Consider the following 20,694-nt stretch of genomic DNA (forward strand, 5'->3'; position numbering starts at 1 on the left):
TTGCTTTCACCATGTCATACCATTCAATGGTTTAACATCCATGTAATTTCGAATTGAGGGGTCACGCAAGGGAAACATAAGTGTTTAGTGTGAAAAAATTGCTCAGATTGACACAAAGTGCCTAATGTTAGTGCAGAATTATGGAATATCCTTGAAGGTGATTCATTCATCTTGGTAAATATCTATAGGTAATGAGACAGAGGGCATAAACCTATGTGCAGCTTTATGAGGGGAGTAATCCTTTGTGATCTAGTTGCATGAAAACACAAATGAATTACTCTCACCATAAACGGGCAGTCTAGCACTGAAAACAAATTGATGTTACCTGGACTATATGATTAATATGTCTGCCTTCGTCTGGAGGGGTACGGGTGCTGTAAGGTTACATTGCGCTTGTGTGTTTTTTGTGTTTTTTTTTTTTTGCAGTTTTATATAGCGCGAACTCAACCCGAAAGTATTGGAGCGCTTTACATGAGCACCATTTACATTACATAAGGACACATTCATTTTTGGTAGGCGCGGGGAGATTAAGTGATGTGCCCAGAATCACAGAATGTTGTGCCGACGCCGAGAATCGGACCAGGTTACACAGTGCCAAGGTCTGCAGCTCTGGCCCTTACGCCACATCCTCACCCCTCGTTATGGCGTTTATATAACGCCTTCTGGATTCGTTTTGGACCGAAGCCCTGTGACGGGCAGAGAACTATTTCCAGGAACAGGTTTGCTTGCGGTATTTAACTTCCTTTCTTTACCTCAGCAGCCATGCATTTACGTTGGGGGGGGGGGGGGGGGGAGGTAGCATGCATTAACCTGGATCTATTCAAACCCAGAAACGAGGCGCAGACCATGCACAGCTTCCCTCGTGCCGCAGCATCAGCCCACGTGCATTAACCACACCGAGGTCTAACGCTGTTGCGGCCACTTTGCACAGCTGTTATTATAACACGGGTACCAAAAAACCTATGCTGGGAGCACTGCACACCATTGGCAACCTGGCCTCTGCTTGCATCCCAGGAACCGCTGACAGACAGCCCCCTTCGCCTCAGAGGCATCTGTGATTGGACGAGCTGTAACCCAATAATGACTTCATTCAAGGCCCCCTCCTCCTCCCCCGCCAGGCGGCTCTCCTGTGAATGAAGGCCAGTGAGCAATTGATGCTGAGGCCGGGGGAGCGCAGCCTGTCTGATTGAGCCATCTTCGCACGGACTATTTCATGTGCTGCTGCAGACGGGCGTCTGATGCACCTGGGGGGCGATTTTGCATGCACCGAGGAGGCTGAAGAAATCATCTGTGTGTACATATGTCAATTCGGAAGAGGACCAATCAGCGCCGAGGGCTTTAGAAGGGATGCTGTCTTTGTGACGAGAGATTAAGGCAAAAGGGAAACAAACCTTGCACCCCCCCCCCCTGATTTTTTTTCTTCTTACCGAAGCAAAGGGAAAGGTGACTGCAGGTGAAGGGGGGGTGAAAACGAAGCCGTTGTTTTCTTCTTCCTGACGGGGCCCGGAAATCTGCCAAAACGCCGCGTGCAGTGCTTCGAGTGAAAAATGGCACGACTAAACTGGCCAAGCCACCGGTGGACCCGGGGAGCGCTCCCGGGCTCTACATGGAGCGGTCTCAGAGCCGCATCAGCCTGTCGGCTTCCTTCGAGGCCCTGGCCATCTACTTCCCCTGCATGAACTCGTTTGATGAGGAAGACGGGGGTAAGTCTTTGCACTGCAATGTCTCACCCATCATCACCCTTGCTCCAAAGCCTGCTTCCTGATGGTCAGTCTGTGGCTTGTGGCGACTCTCACACATCACCTCCTACAGGCAGCGCCCTTTGGAGATAAGACCAAGTCCTGCAATGTCTCCCCCCCCTCAAAACACCTAGATTATGGAGACCACTCGATGTCTTGCAATATCTCACTCGCTAAACACACACCTGCCTGGGATTAGAAGCAATGCAGCGTTTTGCAATGTCTCATCTGTCGCCATCTCCCCCAAAACACCTGCATTTTTTGGGGCCACGTCTTGAAACGTGTGACTCTCGCAGCCCTTTCACTCAGACATTCGATTATTGAGGCCAGTCAATCTTCCATGGCGTCTCGCTCCCAAACCCTTCCTCCTGCACACCTGTAATCTCGCGGTGAGACACTGTTTAGGAATACCTCACACATCACCCTGCCTCCAAACACTGCTTTTTGAGGTGCTTGCAACCAGGCCCCGCCACACCTCACTGACCAACCATTCTCCTGAACACAAGCATTCTTAGAGGCCAGTCCGTGCTTTGCAAAATGCTGCTCGCCACCCTCTCGCCCAACAGCCCACCCCTTGCAATATCTCACCCTCTGCCCTCTCTTCTAGCCACCGGATTTTGAAAGCCAGCCCATGTCTCACTCACCGCATATCTCAACAAAAGCCCGGGGTCTGGACAGTAGCAAAGCTAGGATGCCATTTGAACTGGTTTAAGCTTGGAAAATGCTCCCTTTAACATCAGCTGGCCAGTTCATACAGCAATAAGTGGGTTTCGATGAGCCCCGGTGCCACTGCACCTGCTGCACCAAGGGTAGTTACGCCCCAGGGGGTTGGAGCCCAGTCCATCTGTTGCACCGTCTCACTCGCCGCCCCCTCTCTCTCTCTCTCTTTAAATACCTGCTCCCTGTCCTATATGCTGAATTTCTAACACCGGATGCTAAGTTCTTACTATCTGATTTAACGTGTGTGCGGCATTCCGGTTTTGGAGGCTGAGCGAATAAACACAGACAAACACGCAGCCCACGGAACACCTGTGGCGCGGGTGCATCTGTGGTGGCTGGAGTGCGCGCAACAAAGAAGTGTCCACAATCGCGCGCACGAACCACGCACACCTCGTTTAGGGCACTTACAGGCATCTGGAAGGGGGGGGGGGGGGGGGGGTGCGCGGGGTTGGTAACGCAGGTGCGTAACGCCTCGACCTGCGAGCCCCGTGTTGGCAAGCAGAAAATTGCGTTTTAAAGTGACAGCTTCGTGTTTGAAACAGAGCGTGACGTGAAACGTGATTGATCCCGTTGTTTTTTGTATAAATGGATCCTCTTGTTAGGATTAGCCTGTCTGATACCAGCAGTGTGCAGAATGAGCAGCTATACCTTGAATTTCGGACAATTATTTGAAAATATCAGTAGATGAATTGTACTGTTTCTGTGACACTTCAAGAATGGCGATGGAGGCCTTCATACGGTCCGGGTGCTGGCCCCCACTCGCTCCCATTCATACCCGTCTTTTCTTTATGTTGATTTTCAGTTAACCCTTTCAGGGGACCGATTAAATAAAAATCCAATTTGCGGTGCACAATGAAAAAACCGCACTGATTGAGCGCAAGAGCAGAACGCTCAAATAGCTTCTTGGGACTAACTGTGGCATTTTCATAGAAAGTACTGGAATGTCAGCTTTCTTGAAAGCCAGACCGATGCTAACACAGTCTCAGGATATTGTGTGCAGAGCGCGTCGCATGTAGCGCTCCGATGTATTACTTGGGTGTTTGCAGAGCTACTGTTTACTTATGAAATACATTTTGTTTTTCTCTGAAATGTGATTTTTTGGGATGTAGGTTAAAAAAAATCCAGTGCTTAATTTGAGCCCCCCCCCCCGCCACCTCCCAAAAAAAAACGTCAGTGGAGAGGCCATAAGGTTTGCTCTAGACCCTGCCATGGGTGATGCTGAAAGCCGTTGCTGACGACTATCAAGGTTGTCTAGTCTTTATTTCATCTACGACTCCTACTTCCACCGCCCTACATTTCCCGTTCCCTTATCTCACTCCTGTAAAAAAAATTTCAGCTCTCCTTTCTTCCTTTGTTACTGTTTTGATTTCTTTCTCTTTCATCCTTGCCTTCCTTTTTCTTTCTTGCTCTGGACCAAAATCTGATGATGACAAATTAAAAAAAATAACAGACCTGTCCCACAAAACGAGTGCTGGTGCCACCTCATGTAACCATCACCACAAATTAAGCATTGGTTTTCTTCTGTGAGTGTCTGCACATCTTGGTCTTGCTTAAGTTACATAACTAAGGTTCACAGTTTTCAGTGATTTTTACAGGTACATACAGACAGAAAACAATCGATATTCCTGTCTGTCTTTATTTTGAAATATGGAAAAATACAGAAAATTAGGTTTTACTGTGGACAGTTCTCACTGTTGCCAATTATGCATGCCAGCTCAATAACTGTGAGAACTGACTGGGGAGTTAAAAAGAGAAAGAAGATTGCCAGAGGCGTAGCTAGACTTTTGCTGCCATGGGGGGGGGGGCTATGCATTTGCCGCCCCGCGGTAACCTCATGTAAGAGCGGGGGATTGGTGCTGGCGATTCCTGCGCTTGCCACCCCGCAATAGCCCTGAAAACTCGTTTCACCCGGGGTGGACCCCCCTCCCCTTGCTACGCCCAGGGGCGGCTCTAGGCTCATGGCGGCCCTGGGCAGGGAGCATAGGTAGGGGGCCCCGGAAGAGGGGGTCCGGGTGGGGCAGAGCCCCCCAGAGCTCAGGAGGGGGGGTCAGGGTGTTAGGAAGTGGAACAGAGCCGGAGGACGCCAAATCCCTGCCTGGGGCCGCCACGCGAATATGTATCCATCCTCAGAGGATTATTATATGAAGGATATATATTGGCGTGGAGGCCCCTGGGGTTTGGTGGCCCTGTGCAGGTGCACAGCTTGCACATGCCTAAGGCCGCCCCTGCTACGCCACTGAAGATTGCCTACTGGAGCTTAAATTACCGCTGCAGTATAGCTTTGTAAACTGTTCTACAATGCAAATGATGCCATATGACTGTTTCTACAGTAAATGGCTAAAACTCTTAGGACACTCAAACATGAGTATACATTGCAGCTTCATTTGTTTTATACTAACCACGAAATAAATATGACTACATTTCGATCAAATGAGCAAAAAGTAAATATGGATAAATATGGATAAATGCAGATGGTAATAAAAAAATAAACCACCAACGACCTCCAGCCACTTGGTTTAACGCAGCACTAAAAAAAGAAAAATCAAACTGCAAAGCTTTGAAAGAAAGTGGAGGAAGAATTACACTTCTTTGGCTAAATCTGCCTATAAGAATGCATTAAATAAGTATCAAATACTTTGCAAACAAGCTAGAGCGGAATATGTTTTAACCACTATCACAGAAGCAACCAACTACTCCAAGACTCTCTTTAACACTGTCAAAGTACTGGCGGGCTCCAACACACTATCTCAAGCACCCGTTCTAACTAGACACAAATGTGATAACCTGGCATCTTTCTTTGTACAAAAAGTTGACAAAATCTACCATGATATTGTGCTCAATCAGGCAAAATTAACCCGGGCTACCCTTCCTCTCCCCACACAACTCCCCAACACGGCGCTGGACACTGCCCCACTCCCTAACCCAGTAAAAAAAACTACTCCTCTCGAACACTCCTTGTCAATCTTGCCCGCACTCACGGTAGAAGACTTAACAACACACTTGAAAAACATCAAATCTGGATCACCAAAAGACCCCCTCCCTGCCCGATACTTAAACAGCTAAGCGCCTCCTCACTATCAGTGTTAGTCAATCTCTTGAACACCTCTTTACAGGAAGCGGTTATCCCAGCAGCTTGGAAACACACTATGATTCATCCACTCTTGAAAAAGGCAAATGTTGACCCAGATGAACCCAGTAACTACCGCCCCATATCCTTGCTCCCCATCTTTTCTAAGATTTTAGAAAGACACATCCACTGGCATCTCAACACTTTATAACAACACATGGTCTCCTCCATCCATCCCAGTCAGGCTTCAGAGCGGGCTTCTCGACTGAGACCACCCTATTAGGAGTCACAGAAAAAATATGTCAACATCTGGACAACAGAGACACAGTAGCGCTCATTCTGCTAGACCTGAGCACTGCTTTTGATACCGTGTCTCATATAGTGCTCACTAACACACTACAATCACTAGGCATAAGGGGCCTCGCCCTGCACTGGCTCACTTCCTTTCTTGATAAACGTACCTTCCAAGTTTACTCACACTCAGCCTGCTCAGAAATCCACTCCTTTACCCACGGAGTTCCTCTGGGCTCTATCCTGAGCCCCTTATTATTCAACCTTTATGTTAAACCACTGGCTGAGGTTGCTGAAAAATAAGGACTCTCTCTCTTCTCTTACGCTGATGATTCTCAAATAATTTTTTCCTTGTCCTGTCATAAAACAAATGACCCTTCAATGCTTAAAACTGGTCTAACCAATATAGCTCTTTGGATGCAGCAACATTTTCTCAAACTAAACGGCGAAAAGACGGAGGTTCTAGATCTAGGAAAGGGCAAAGTACTATGGAACCCCATACACTGGCCCAACGAAATGGGCAACCTTCCTTCTCCTTCTTCCAAGTAAAAAATATGGGCATCATAATTGATGACTCACTTAGCATGCACCCACAATCCATCAAAGTTGCAGCTATCTGTTTCACCATTTTGAAATGGTTAAGAAAAATCTGTTGGATGCTGCCAGAATCCACCAGGAAAACTGTAGTAAATGCTCTAATAACATCTAGACTCGATTATGGTAACATCCTATACCTAGGAGCAAACAACTCAGTAATCCATAGGCTACAGATAGTAAAAAATGCTGCTGTTAGACTCTTGTGTAAAGTTCCAATAGCCATCTCTGTCTCGGCTCACAGGCGTAAGCTACACTGGCTTAAAATCGAGAACAGAATTAACTTCAAGGCATTGAGTTATATGCACAAAATTAAAACCAACTGCGCCCCCCGTTATCTTCAATCCCTGGTCAGCCCGTACCTCCCCTCCCGCAATCTCTGCTCCGCCACCCAAGGGAGATTCATCGTACCAAATTTCAAACGAGCACAGATTGGTGGCAAAGCCTTTTCCTATCTTGGTCCCGCAACTTGGAACTCTCTACCTACAACTCTACGAAACGAACTCAATTTTTCACAGTTCCGAAAGGCTTTAAAAACTTGGCTTTTTGACAAATAACCCCCATAACCTCCTGTGCTCTCCGTCTTCTCCGCTTCTTGCGCCGGGAAACCCTTTTTGGGTATCTGTTGCGCATTACAAATTGAATAACTAAACTAATGTTAACAAAAAAATACCATAACACTGGGAGTGCTAATTACAAGGCAGTTGGAAGGGACTTTCTGGTTGGCTTATGGAAAGGAAAAAAAAAATGAAAGGCTGATATAGAAATTTCAGGCATTTTACATTAGAGAGAGTTTTTAAAAGTTTTGAAACCCGGGCATGTGCACCACACTCAATATTGATTGACACCGTACAAAGTAATATCTGAGAAAGCTCACAGACCAAGCTGTCCCACAGTCAGCCTACTGGCCTCCACCCATTGCACCTCTGTGGGCCCAGCTTTTCCTGGCTCCTCTATCAGTTGTATGCAAATATATTCAGTACAGAATTATCTGCCTTTAACAATGCAGACTGCAAGTGCAGGTCCACCTCTTGCCCACCCAACAGCAATGGTCCAACCATGAGAAAAGTTGCCATGTCCTGTCATGAGAACTATGTTAGAGAGTCCATTTTGCACATCAAGGGGCCTATTTACAAGCCCCTTGCACCACTTTTGCGTAATTTTGAACATGTGAAAAGTGACGTACGGCGGCGCAAGGGGCTTGCAAATAAGCCCCCAAGTGTGTAGGACCCTGCTGTATGCAAGTTTGTGCCTTACACACGGCAAGTGGCGGCTGCCTCTGAATGGGGTGGTGTGGGGAGGAATGAAAAGGTGAAAAAAAAGAAAATAAACGTAACTGCTATACCGCTGCCACCTCATGCCTCTCCTCCGTCTTCTTATCTTCCTCCCGGTTGCTGCCTGAAGCCTGCACGGGAAGCACCCAGGCTTCCAGACGCAGCCAACCAATCACAACGCTGCACGAGCAGTGTCGTGATTGGTCTGAGCGGCCTGTGTGGCCGCTCAGGCAGTACCTTGGGAGGCTGGGCATGTTCTCTATGGGCCTGTGCAACACAGCCAAATGGAGAACATGTCAACTACACATGGCTATTTGGCTGGCCCTAGAGGGCCTGCAAAATGTGATGCGCACGTGGGGGGGGGGGGGGGGGGGGGGGAGAGTTCAAACCACTCCTGCTCCCTCTGTGACGAGCCAGCCTCACCCAGCCCGGAGTTGCAAGGGAAAATAAAATGAGAATAACTTCTTGTTGTTTAATTAATAAACTAATTTCGTAGCGCACCCTGCATCACATTTTGCGATGCAGGGCGCGCTACGAAATTTGTTTTATTAACTAAATTGTTTACTTACCTTCAATTATCCATACTTCGGTTTTTAGCACCCCCACCCTGCCCCTCCCCTGCCCAGCCTCTCCGCCCCACCGAAATTCCCTCCACGGGCCGTGGCTGCTGTGGTATTATTTCATACATCCTAGTAATCTTGTATCATACATATTGTGAACTCAGTTGTTTTTAGGTGTCTTTTCAAGCACAGGTTATGGGTGGGGGTTTATAATGGGCCACCACTGACAGCTCTGAAGTTGAGGCTGAAGGCAGTGCGAGTTTCTCACAGTGGCGGTCAGTGGGTCACCAAAGTGTTCAGACCGCATGCTCATCCAGTCCTTGGCCTTTCTTCAGATAACACAGAGCAATGCCCATGTATGCAAACTGTAATTGGGATCCTTTGCGAGAGTGTGTGAATGAGGTACGAAACTGTTGAAATATTGACGGGGTGAAAGTAAAAGTAAGCAAAGTGCTTACAGATGTGTAGGGGTGAAGTAAATGAGGTGCAAGGAAGTACATGCAGGAGAGAGTCAAAAGAGGGAGCTGAAGAGGAAAGAGATGGGGTGTGAGATATTCAGGTGGAGATGGAGGATTTCAGCAAGATGCGGAGAATGAAACCTTGTTGGGCCAACAGATTTCGAAGAACAATTGTGTGAAAGGATGAACAGGGGCGATTGAAACACTCAGAAGACCACTACCCCTTTGACTGACTGTAGTAATGTTTAACATACAAACCCATATTTATAGAATTGTGGTGTTTTATCTTTTATGGCAATTTAGCCGAAATAAAGATTTTTGATGATGATGATGATGAGAATTGAAACATTTTCCATTCTAATTATTCACAACAAAATCATTGTTGTTACTCTTTTATCTGTTACTGTTTACAAGCATTGGCAGAGCCAACTGGTTGGTCTTGTTTTTGGTGCATGCCTGAAACCCTGTGGTATGCCTGGATTCAATAACAGAAAGCTCACAGAGAGGCACTGAAATAGTGGTCAGGTAGCCTGCCATGAGAGGCACAGGATTTTAGTGTACACGTTTCAAGCCACACTCTTCATTACATAGGCCACGCCCCTTGGGAAATGTTCCAGTTAAGCTTCTTAGGCCACACCCCTTTCAGAGACGCACCACTTTTTTCATCCCATTTAAAGCTCTGGTGATACTTGCTCAAAATGCACCCAGAACCAAGTGAGTATAGTCAAGATGCGAACTGACGCGGCATCGGTTCCCTGCCATGTCAATGTAAACCACGTGAATGCAAGAAACGGATGGCTTGACATCATCTACTTCCATAACCAAGGCATTCGGAAGGGATGCTGCATAAAATGTGCAGTGCAGTCAAGGCGATGAATCTAAACAGTGAGATGCACGCTGGGGCTGTCAGGATGGAAGGGCATTTATGAACTGTACAAAGAGTGCTCCATGCGTATCCATGGTTACGGTCTTGAACACAACCAATAATGCACTGGGAAAATCATGCGTTACCTCAGGCATTGAATGAGTAACCCGAAGCTGGGATTTAAATTTAATAGGAGCAATTTGAATGCTTGCGCTGCCTCTAGGCGCAGTGTGTGACCGATGTGTTGAATTTCTTTACGGTTTTTGCCACCTCTGGAGTAAATGCACCAGGCGAGGAAGGTGTTCGGCGTCAAATGGATTTTGTCAGTATTTCTAGCAGGTAGTTTTGAAATAAGAGAATACCGATAGACCTTAATATAATGATCCAAATAACCCGAGCTCAAAGAGTGAAATTCGACTGGAAGGACTCGAAGAAGGGAAAAGAAGAACCTGGAAATATTAAATATTGCCAGGGCAGGATTAGGGAACCAAAAAAAGCCTGGTTAAAATATTAAAACCAGGTCTACTTCCTTTTCCCACCCATCCATTCTCTCGCTCCTTCTATCCTCTCTCTCTCTTCTCCCTTTCGGATCACTTTCACTCTTCCTTCTCTCTCTCCCTCCCTCCTTCTCTTTCTCTTGAAGACTCCCTGTGCATGCTGCAATTGACCAGAGGAGGGGACTAAATGTTCCAGCTCACTGGGGAAATGCCCTGTGGGATATAAGGCCTGCCCTGTCTTTAATATGGCACAGAGGGCATGGATGGCTGTGTGATCCGAAACTGAATCAGGCAGTGAAATCAAACGGACTTTTTGGGCATCGTAGAAACCAACTTTCATGAAAATATTCTGGCCCCATGCACCAGATCTGGGAAAGAGATGTGATCATGTTGTTAAGTTGTTCGCTATTGAAACAAGAGACATGATTATAATCTCCTCTTATATCACACGACTAAGGGCCAGATGTATCAAAAAAGCATTTTGCGATCCTCAAATAGCAATTTTTACCGAATTGCTATTTCGTAATTGCAAAGTGCTATGTATGTAGGAATCTCCAAAGATTTTGCGATTCCTTAATATTACCTAATAGTGATTCGGTAAAGAGCGAATCGCTATTAGGTAATATTAGTCCATTCGTTCCTAGGGGCCGAAAAGGCCTAAAGGTGCGAATTGTTTTGCATTGGCTAATTTGCGATTACCTAATTGGTAATCGCAAATTAGCTAAGGCAAAGCCAAGGGTTTATGGGGCCTTTGGCCCCCCTGAAGCACCCCAAAGAAATAAAGTTTGCACATGGAAAGCATAAACATGCCCTAGGGGCATGTGTGCGCTACATGGCACTTTGAAAAATGCAGTTTTGTAAATGTTTCAAAGTGTGCACATGGTTACCATCAACTTGAAGTTGATGATAATAGCCTTTTCTAAATGCACAGATCACATCTAGGAAAGGCTTCTTACATGTGCATTAGGGATTCGTAAATAACGATTCCCTATTTGCATTTGCAATTTAGGTAATAGCAAAAAATTGCAATTACCTCAATTGAGAATACAAAGCCTTTCATACATAAGGAAAGGCCGCTTTGCATTCGCAAATGGCCAAATTTTGCAATTTGCACCATTTGTGAACGCAAAATAGTTTCATACATCTGGCCCCAAATTCTGTAAGATTTGCATGACTTAATAACAATAGCTTATGTCAAGTCTTACCAACCGGGTCTTGGTTGTTACTTTAGCTCTCACTAAATATTCTCACCAGCAGTATGCCATTTCCAGGTTTGGTCCTTGGTGTATTAACCTCTCTAGTACTACTCACGGGTGGTTGTTGCACGATTTTACAAGAAAAACATCTATCTGCTCACATTGGTTATAGCGACAACCAATAGGTCGACCATATCAATATAATACTCAGTGCAGTTCACTAAAAACTCAAAATATTCTCAACATTTTTTACAATGTTCAAAACATGCACAGGCTGAAGCACATGTTGTTATGAAACTTACATATGTTTAGAAGACACTGTCTCCGAAGAACATCTTAGAGAAAATTTTTAAATGGTGGTTAATTGAAGACTGACAATTGTACTTTGTAGTTGTGACATATCATGGGAAATTATATTTGGCTGATATAAAGCACTTTATTCTTGTGATTAATGGTGTACAAGCAACAGTTCTGAATAATGATTAAGCCCCTTTTTTGGTTACTAGACAATACACCCCCTGTCAGCATGGTGTTTTTGTTTTGTATTGCATTCATAGGGGAATAACTGTATGTGCATTTAAGTAGTAAAACATACAGCTGAGTTTTTGACTGCACCACTGTTGCCTATCTGTGCATTCTCGAGTAACTGATGGGATGTATGATAGTACAACGCAATCATTTTGATCGCGGTACTTTACATCGCGGATTTTACAACGCAAGTCGTTACAACGACTTCCGTTGGAGGGGGCGGATTGAGGATTATTATAATTTTCTATTCCAACTCCAGCCCATGTAACAGTAGGGAAGGTGTTCGAATAGAAAATCACAATATTCCTTAACCAACAGCGCCATCCAGCGCAAGTCGTAGTAATGACTTGCGGTGTAATGGCAGCATGCTAAAGGTCGTGCGGTGTAAACACCGCGTTGTAAACATTGTTTACCAACTGATGTATGCCAGTCCCTCTTTCCAACACTACTGGTTTTTCAAGCACAATACTCACCATTGTTATGTTTGGCTTGCTTTGAGTTAGCTACGTTGGTTCACTTTTCTCCAACTAGCTCTCACTAAATAATTTGATTCACTACCATTTTTCTCATCTATTTCTACGAACACAGATGTCAGCTCGGATAGAGTTGTCAGAAGAGACTGTCAAAGGGAAAGGCAAAGATTTTGGAGTGGAGACCTCACCCACCTACTAGCGGCATGCTTCATCATCAGAGCCTATCCACACCCTGATATGATAGTACAACCAGGGAGGGCTCAACTAAAAGAAGAAGGGAGTTCATATATAAATCGTAATTGAATATTTGGCAGGTATCCAAGAGATAAGAGATAAAAATGTATTAGGGCAAACCCGGGAAATTTCTTTTAATGAGTGGGTACCCTAGAAATAATTAAAAACAGAATTCCGGTCTGATGGTTGAGTGTCACTGTCTCAAAAAAGACCCTAATTAAGGAAACATGTTTCAGCCCACCTTAAAAGCCCACATGGGCTAGGGCCTTCGTCAGGGCTGGGGACGACATTTCCTATCTAGGCAGCAATACCAGGCAATAATAAGGACTAACGCTCTCACCTTACCGAGGAAACTTTCCTTTGGAAAGCTAAAATGTTATAATAACATGATGGGTGCCCTGTAAAAGGAAAGGTGATGGGCTGTCACTGGCATAATGATATGACACAACACTGGTGACTCGAAGAAGCCTTTTAACCAGTGGGAGGAATCAGTGGGAACCTCATATTGGTGAAAAGCCCCAGTATTCTATAAGACTCCTGTAAATTCTTTAGAGAAAGAGAAATATGTTGCATATAATGATATGCTATATTGTGAAGCTGTAAAGTGAAGCACATCAAACCACTTCAAGGTTTCACACTTCTGCATGCACATCACATAATTGGGGATAAAACATGCAAAAAAAGTATGAAATTAAAATGCATAAATTAAAGCACTACACGCGCTCACACTTCGTATCCTGTATTTGGGTGGATCGAATATCATGCATATAGGGCGGGAGGCACCCTCCTGTAGTGCCACACTTAATTTGGTAGACATATAACCTTATTAAGTATCCCATGCTGATTTAACATAAAACATCTGATGCTGGGGAAATACCTATCTTGGGTGCTTAATGAGACTGGTATGTGGAAGATAAAGATCTCACTGGGACCCTGGGTAACGTGGACACTAGGTCCTTAGCTTTTGGCTATTTTGCTTAAAAGACCTCTGTTCACCTCACCCAGGTGCCCGGTGGAATTATTAGATGTATACAAATGCCCACGTAACATCACAAATAAAGGCATGCTGATTGCCCACTATAACCGTGAAGTGTCTGAGCCAAAAGAATTCCTAAGGACCCTCATGGGAGGTTGCAACAATCGTGCAAAACTCTTTGCAGTTCAGCAACTCATGGTGAAAGGGGGGGTGGAGCCAAGCGTCGCAGTACAGTGCTCATGTATATGAGAGTTACTACAAGTAAGCCTCTCAATAATATTGCCAATAATCTATATGTGACCGAGTCCAACAGTTGCTTATAAATAAGGCTCCCAGTTTTCCGTTTTTACAGATTTTTACAGAAAAATTCAGACAGAAAATAATGTGTTTCCTGTCTGTATCTATTTTTAAAAGTGGATGAATACAGAAAATTGGGTTTCCTTTAAGTGACTCCGTGCTGTCTTTCATCAATTATAGGTCAACGGCTGAGCAGATGGACATCATGGGAAATAAATAAAAAAACAGGATGCCATTTCATTAAAAAATGCCATGTGTCAACATATATTTGTGGTATAATGCTAATATTTATCGGTGGATGTCTTGTTATATAATATTTGGCAGCTTAAATAGCTTAAACAGACAGACATCAAAGTATGAGTGGGCGTCTATCAGTTATAAAAATATGGAAATCTACAGTTTTACAACTTCATTCATCCGCAAAACACAAAATAAATATAAATATATACAGATAAAGTGGGCAAAAAATACATATGGATAAATACAGATGGAAATGCTAAAAAAATAAATACCATAAAACCGGGGCCCTACTCATAAAGTACATCCTTACCTCTTATGTGTCTCACTGCGGTCTCTCTGCTCCTCTGTCTCACTCTCCCAGGTTTGCAGATTTCTTTCTCATCAGGTCTCACTATTGATCTTTGAGTTAAAACTCAAAGGTAATTTATACACCATCTAAACCAATAGATATCAAAGTAATTGTTGTCTTCCAGTTGTAGGGCATCAGGAATTACCCACCCAGAAATAGAAATCATCTCCCCGATCTCCACTATGTTGGTCTCTGACCTCACTTCTACCCTGTAACTCACATACATTATACTTTACATCCTCTCCCCATCCCAATGCCCAGACCCACAATAACATTTGAATTGTATTTCTCATTGGCCAGTAATCATTACACACTTGCTTGTTGAAATGCCAGATGCACAGCGACATCATGAAACCTGTGACGTCATTTGGCACAGTTTTTACTCCTTGGTCCTGAATAGCCTCTTATTTGCTGCAGAGTAGCAAAGAGAAGGGTAATGTGTTAACCCCTTCCACGCTGATGACCAGCTGGGCTCGTCATGGCGTAGCCTCCTCGCACGCTGATGACGAGCCCAGCTCGTCACGTAACATGCGTTTTCGCAAATCACAGCATGAGAGCGGAATTCCGCTAGCGCACATGGAGTTAAAATTAGAGAAAGGAAATTGGGCTATTAGAGCGCTGCTTATCTTTGGTTTCTGTTGTTGTGCTCATGCCGGGTCTGGTGGCTCAGTGGACTAATGTATCCACTGCAGGGGCCTGTGTTTGACCTGATGGTCACAGGTTCAAATCCCAGAGTGTCCACTCAGCCTTTCATCCATCTGAGGTTGATAAAATGAGTACCACTGAGTTGGGTAACAATAAACATCTGCTATTCAGTGCCAAGATACTCAATGGTGAACGTGCACTTTACAAATACACATGTAATGTTATGATATCCGAGAGGAGGAGTAGCCAGGGCAGTATCAGTGGTACTAATTGCATGTCAGGTGTAGAAGCTATAACCAAATGCAAGCCGTGGGTAGCAATCGCTTTCTACTAAGGGAGGTTCAACATGCATTCCGTAAACGAGGATGCCATTTCTTGGTGCTCAGAACCAATCTTAGAAGACCAGGAAGGCGTGTAAGCTGTAGACCTTGACTCATGGGCATGAATCATACACTTACTGATAAACCATTTTTTCAAAGAAAAAGTTCCACTTCTAGCTGTCATACAATACAACGTTACCGTCTAAGGACAGCATAAAACATTTTAAGAGACTGTGGATTATCCACATTTAGGGACTGGCACCCAGATGAAGTTTGGAGTTACACTGGAATTACTTCATCCCAAAACTGACCACGTACCATAAGTGCCCTGGTGAAGTTCATGGTGAACGAAACACATTGGCATATCGAGGAGGTTCATGGTTTAAGTGTTCTAGCTACTTCTCCTACTATGCTTCCAGCATGGTGCTTTGGGCTTTGAACTTTTCTCTCTGGTCCATTCAAAGTCAATGAAGGGGTTTTGCTATATTTGGATGTGATTTCGTATGTCTGATTGGAGGCCTGTTTCTGCAAACTGATTGTTAACTAAGTAGTATTTTTTCAGGCAGTAGCGGCTCGCCCTCTGCCAAAGTGGGGGGGGGGGGGGTTGCGGGCTAGAGAAGGGAGGTGGGGAGGGATTGGGGGGCAAAAAAGATAAACAAAAATAAACCTACCTTGCTGCTGCCATCTCGCCCTTCTTCTGGTCATGGGCACAGGCTCCCAGCCTGCCCTGCGGCCAATTGTGAAGCTGTTCTCTCATGAGAGCAGCTTCAGGATTGGCCAGAGCGCCGGCAACTTGCGCTCCCAAGCAGACTGGGAGCCTGTGCTTGCTCTCTCGGGCCCCAGCATCACAGCTGGGACTGGAGTGAGCTTCACTGCGCATGAGGGGTTTGGCCAGCTTGAGACGGCTGGCCAAACACCTCATGCATAGTGAAGGGAGTGCCCACCACTCCCCCACCAGCAGTGTTATCCACTGGACCCGCCCCCAAGACTCAAGAGAGGAGGGGTGTGTGGCAGCCCCTCCACTCTTACCTGCGACCGTCACAGGGCAGCAAATGCAGGGATTGCCAGCACACCCTGCTCTTACCTGTGGCTGTCGCTGGGCAGCAAATGCAGGGACAGTCGCGGGCGGCAAAATGTCTAGCTATGCCACTGCTGGCTTCGGAAACTGCTTCTGTGTGCATCCTTCTTTATGATGTGCCCCACTTCAAATCTTTAGAAAGCCCTCACATAAAATTCCACCGCTCAGTTGGAGGCATCTGTGGCGCTGTCAGCCTGTCTCCCCAAACCACCTCAGGATTGCTTAGTTTGTACAGGTGCTTGCTGTGCTCGCTACTGGCACTAAATTGTTAACACTGGCACTCACTCATATTAGTCCCCCACATGGTGTCCATGTCAATTTTTGAGAGCAGTACACCAGTTTAACAATAAAATACACATTTTAAAAAACGATTCCAACTAGTCCTTTCTTACAGCTGTAGGTGGCCTAGAAATGTCTAAACTATCACATTAATAGGAATGTGATACTTAGTAGGGAACATTTATACTGGTTTGTGGAAGCAATGGCAGGGCTGGTTGGTAGTGTAAGCTGTAGTGGCCTCCAGAGCTGTACCCTGAGCCTTTGCACTTATTTATTTACAAATTACGCACAGCTCCACAGACTTCAACGCCCTTGGACCACTCAGGCTGTTCTTACATCATTAAAACCAGTAAAAACAGCTAGAGACAGCAGGAGCAGAGAGCATCAGGGTCTTGGAAATTCAGAATGTAAATTGAATGTATTGAAAGTACCTTTGGCCCAAAATGTAACAACATAGATGCCTTTTACACAAGCATTTAAAAAAGATAAAAATAAAAAAAAGTTTACAATTTTACAAATATGCCAGAATCACAAATTCCTCATGAAGTGCTTTAAAAATAATATATTAAAATTAGGAAATTTTTGAGATCTCATGAAAGTTCTTCCCAAGAGAAATGCAAATCTCCTATTTCCTGCCCAGCATGGTTAAACGGCCAGGAGTTTCATGTAGATGTCCAGCTTTTTCTTAAGTACAAACCAGTTAAATTTGTTCTATGGCCGGAAAGGTCACTTAGGAGAAAGAACATTTGATCTGCTGTTTTTGCAATCTGTTCTCTGCATAGGGTCTTCGCTATTGTATTAAACCTGACCTTATTATAGAAGTTACAGAACAGCATGAAGTGCACCATGACCTCTCTTACCCCGCACCAGCATCTGTCTCAGACCACAGGGTTTCTTCTCTTCTTAATGACATTTAACAACAAGCAACCTCCCCTTGCCAATGCAAAGAGTCCTCTCTCTCTCTCTGGTTAGCTAAAAGGAAGGGATATTGTTGGTCTTTCGGCGAGGGATCAAACAAGCCAGCATAGCCCCTTGGGTGCAAGCTTCCTAGGGCAACTATTTTCTGATTTAACTTTAAGCTTAGAAATCACTTATTAACAATTGTGAATCTTCTTTCGCGTCAATAGATCCATATTCGAAGGAGTACTTGACATAGTTAAGCCAAGTCTCTTGGCTTCCTTATCCCAATGTTTGGCATATGACATAGTGGAGAAGTGTGGCTCACTGGTTAGAGGAGGCATACCCTGAAGCAGAGGTCAGACCCGGTACCAGGGTTCAATTCCTGAGGAGGCAGGGTCTGAGCCCAAGTGTCCACGGACTTGATCATTCTCACTTCGGTGCCTACTCGAATCACGGGTTCACACCCTGCAACTCTGGGCAATAGCTTGCTTAATCTCCATTACGGCCCCCCGCGGGGGGATGCCTGGCTTTCAGCTTGGGGATGCCCATTACGGGTTATCTCACAGGGAAAAGCCAGGACGGGGTCCCAATGCAAGCGCCGAGATGCCCAAGGGTAAGTTGAGCGCTATATAAGAACATACATACATATGACTATTTGACCATTATGGAGAAATTGTCTTTCAAGACCTAATAGACCAGATTTAAACCTGGCATTTGCCTGCTTTTAGCCCATATTTTATAGGGGCGATCTGTCAGTTGGTTTCAGTGGAGGACTAGCTTATGTGTGATGTTCAATTCGAGGGCCGATCTAGGAAAGCTTGATGGCAATTTGAGTAGAAATTTTAAAAATTCAGAGTAGGGTCTAGCAAGATTTTCACAATTCAGAGTTGAGTTTAGCAAGCCACCCAGCTGAGCACCCGCATGCCTGTCCAGGGCCAGCAAGGCTGGAGATGTTCTCTCCAGACAGCAGACAGCGCGCTTCTTGGGTGTCTCATCTCCATACAATCTTTCATCTCTGTACCCACACATCACCTAGAGGAAATCTGCTCCAGTAAGAAAGGTAATTCTGTTTTCAGAGTCACTCCTGCACACGGGCTGCATAGTGCATGTCCTGTGGACCTAAGCACTGGCGTTCCATGTGTGTGTCCCTTTAATGAGATGTGAGGGCATCCCTGTCTGTTGGACATGATTTTTACTCCAGAAGATATGGGGTTTCCTTCAGGGACAGCTGAGAAATTGACATCTATAGGGATACATCAATCTACAGGTGTCTAGCTGGGGTGATTTGTGGTTGGTCTTCACGCTGGAAGACATAAGTGGAAAGCAAAACTATCCATCCCACCAGGTAAAGTTTATGCTAACCTAGGAGCCATAGTCTAAGGTCACTTTGAACAACCCGGAGGCCAACAGCTTTGCTATAAATTGGGGGTTGTGCCACCTTGGTGCCTACAAGCTGCTTGCTCTAGACAAATCTTACAGGAGCCATGGACCAGGTTCACTAGCCTTCAGGGAAGAGGTGGAGCCAGGGCTGGACCCAATGGGTCTGACAGAAAAATTTGAGAAAGGACACAATTTGCACATGTGGTATCTACCCCTTTTTGAGTAGTGAGTGTCATAGAATAATGTGCATAGGGATACGCCAGGTGTTACTGTTCTCCAGAAATCAAGGTAGCTGTCAGTTATTCATAATCTATCAAGAGTTAAGTTTCATATGTAAGCCATCTAAATCAAGAAGTAGCTTCCACCAGGTAAGACTTTTTGAAACAAGGGATATTCAAGAATGGAGGTCAACCTAGAAGGAAGTTATGTAAATTGGTGCAAGGTATGGAGTTTATGCTGAAGGAATGCTGGCCCAGTGCTGTGGGTAGATCACTCACTGAGTGATGCATGTTGCCTTAAAGGGAATCTGTCCAGCCACCAGCAGCTAGTTGAATGACTGAAGGGTGGGTGAAATGTAACCCCGATATTTAGATTAGGAAGTTATCTTCCAGCTACCATCTGGATTGTTTGCGAATCAGGCGGAGAGTCTCTGAGGTATATACCGTTGGCATAGTCTAGACAGATTGCCCTGATATGGAAACATTTATAAAATAATATGCTATTGCTTCCCAGAAATATTTTCTGATATTGCTTCAGTTTTAAGGCCAACAGCCGGCCACGTGATGTCTTGTGCATGGGTACTCACTGGCAAACCTTGATTGCTTCACCATGGTACATTTTCAACGAGGACTCAACTGGGAACCTACACCAAAATTAGTGAGCCTTCCCAGTAGGTTTTGGTGCAACTGTTTCCCCAAACATTTTTTTTAAAGAAAGAACGGGCCCAAATGGTATATATTACAATACATTTTTTTCAAATAAATGGACTGAGCTATTTCAAAGCCGGCTCATAGAAGCTTATTGAAACCGTAGAAGAAGCCATGTATCTATATTGCCAACTAGGCCCTGGTTTAAATGCAGCTAATAAATATGCAAATTTGCAATTGAGATGAATTGCCTGCACATGTGTCTCTTGCATATTGAGTGAGAAAAATCTTAAAGGCGTATTCAGATCTTGTTGATATTGCTGATGTTGATCAAGTAAAGTTGCTTTCATCATCATCATACATTCTTTATTTCGGCTATTTTCGCCATAAAAGAGTACAGAATAAAACATGATTTGAAAGGAGATTATGGATAGAATTCATTTGGGTGGACACAATAAATAATAATAAAATTCATACGACATATAGTACACATATTCACAGTAAAATAATCTTATAAATATTTAGTCCTTAACATTAATTTGCGGTTAAATGCAGTCGCTTAAACCACATGGCTAGCAAATATTCAGAAAGTGCAAATACAATGTGTCCAGTAAAGTTGCTTTAATTGCATGAGCCGTGTATCAATCCTGACAGCATAATTCACGTATTTGCTAAACCAGACGAATTATTTCTATCAATTCTCATTTTCCATTACTAACTGTGACAGCAGCATTTTTCCAGGAAAAAAGAACTAACCATATGCCCTTAGCTTCTCATTTGATTTCTTTTTCCCCAGTGTTTGGAAGGAAACCTACTCAAGTGGAACGCTGGTGTTGTGTGTATTGACTGTTTTAATTAATAAGCTTTA

The 20,694-nt window shown here is 44.6% G+C and overlaps 1 protein-coding gene across 1 annotated transcript in view; it reads left to right on the forward strand.

The window, feature by feature from the left end:
* The first annotated feature begins 1,168 nt into the window (after positions 1-1,168).
* RIMS4 (regulating synaptic membrane exocytosis 4) overlaps positions 1,169-20,694 on the forward strand; it is a 413,262-nt gene continuing 393,736 nt past the window's right edge. The window contains exon 1 of the mRNA XM_086932550.1: positions 1,169-1,703. Coding sequence (XP_086788676.1) covers positions 1,607-1,703 — 97 coding nt within the window. The 5' untranslated portion in view covers positions 1,169-1,606. The remainder of the gene's footprint in view (positions 1,704-20,694) is intronic.

This window comes from Lissotriton vulgaris, chromosome 7 (assembly GCF_964263255.1).
Source record: "Lissotriton vulgaris chromosome 7, aLisVul1.2, whole genome shotgun sequence".
Taxonomy (NCBI): domain Eukaryota; kingdom Metazoa; phylum Chordata; class Amphibia; order Caudata; family Salamandridae; genus Lissotriton; species Lissotriton vulgaris.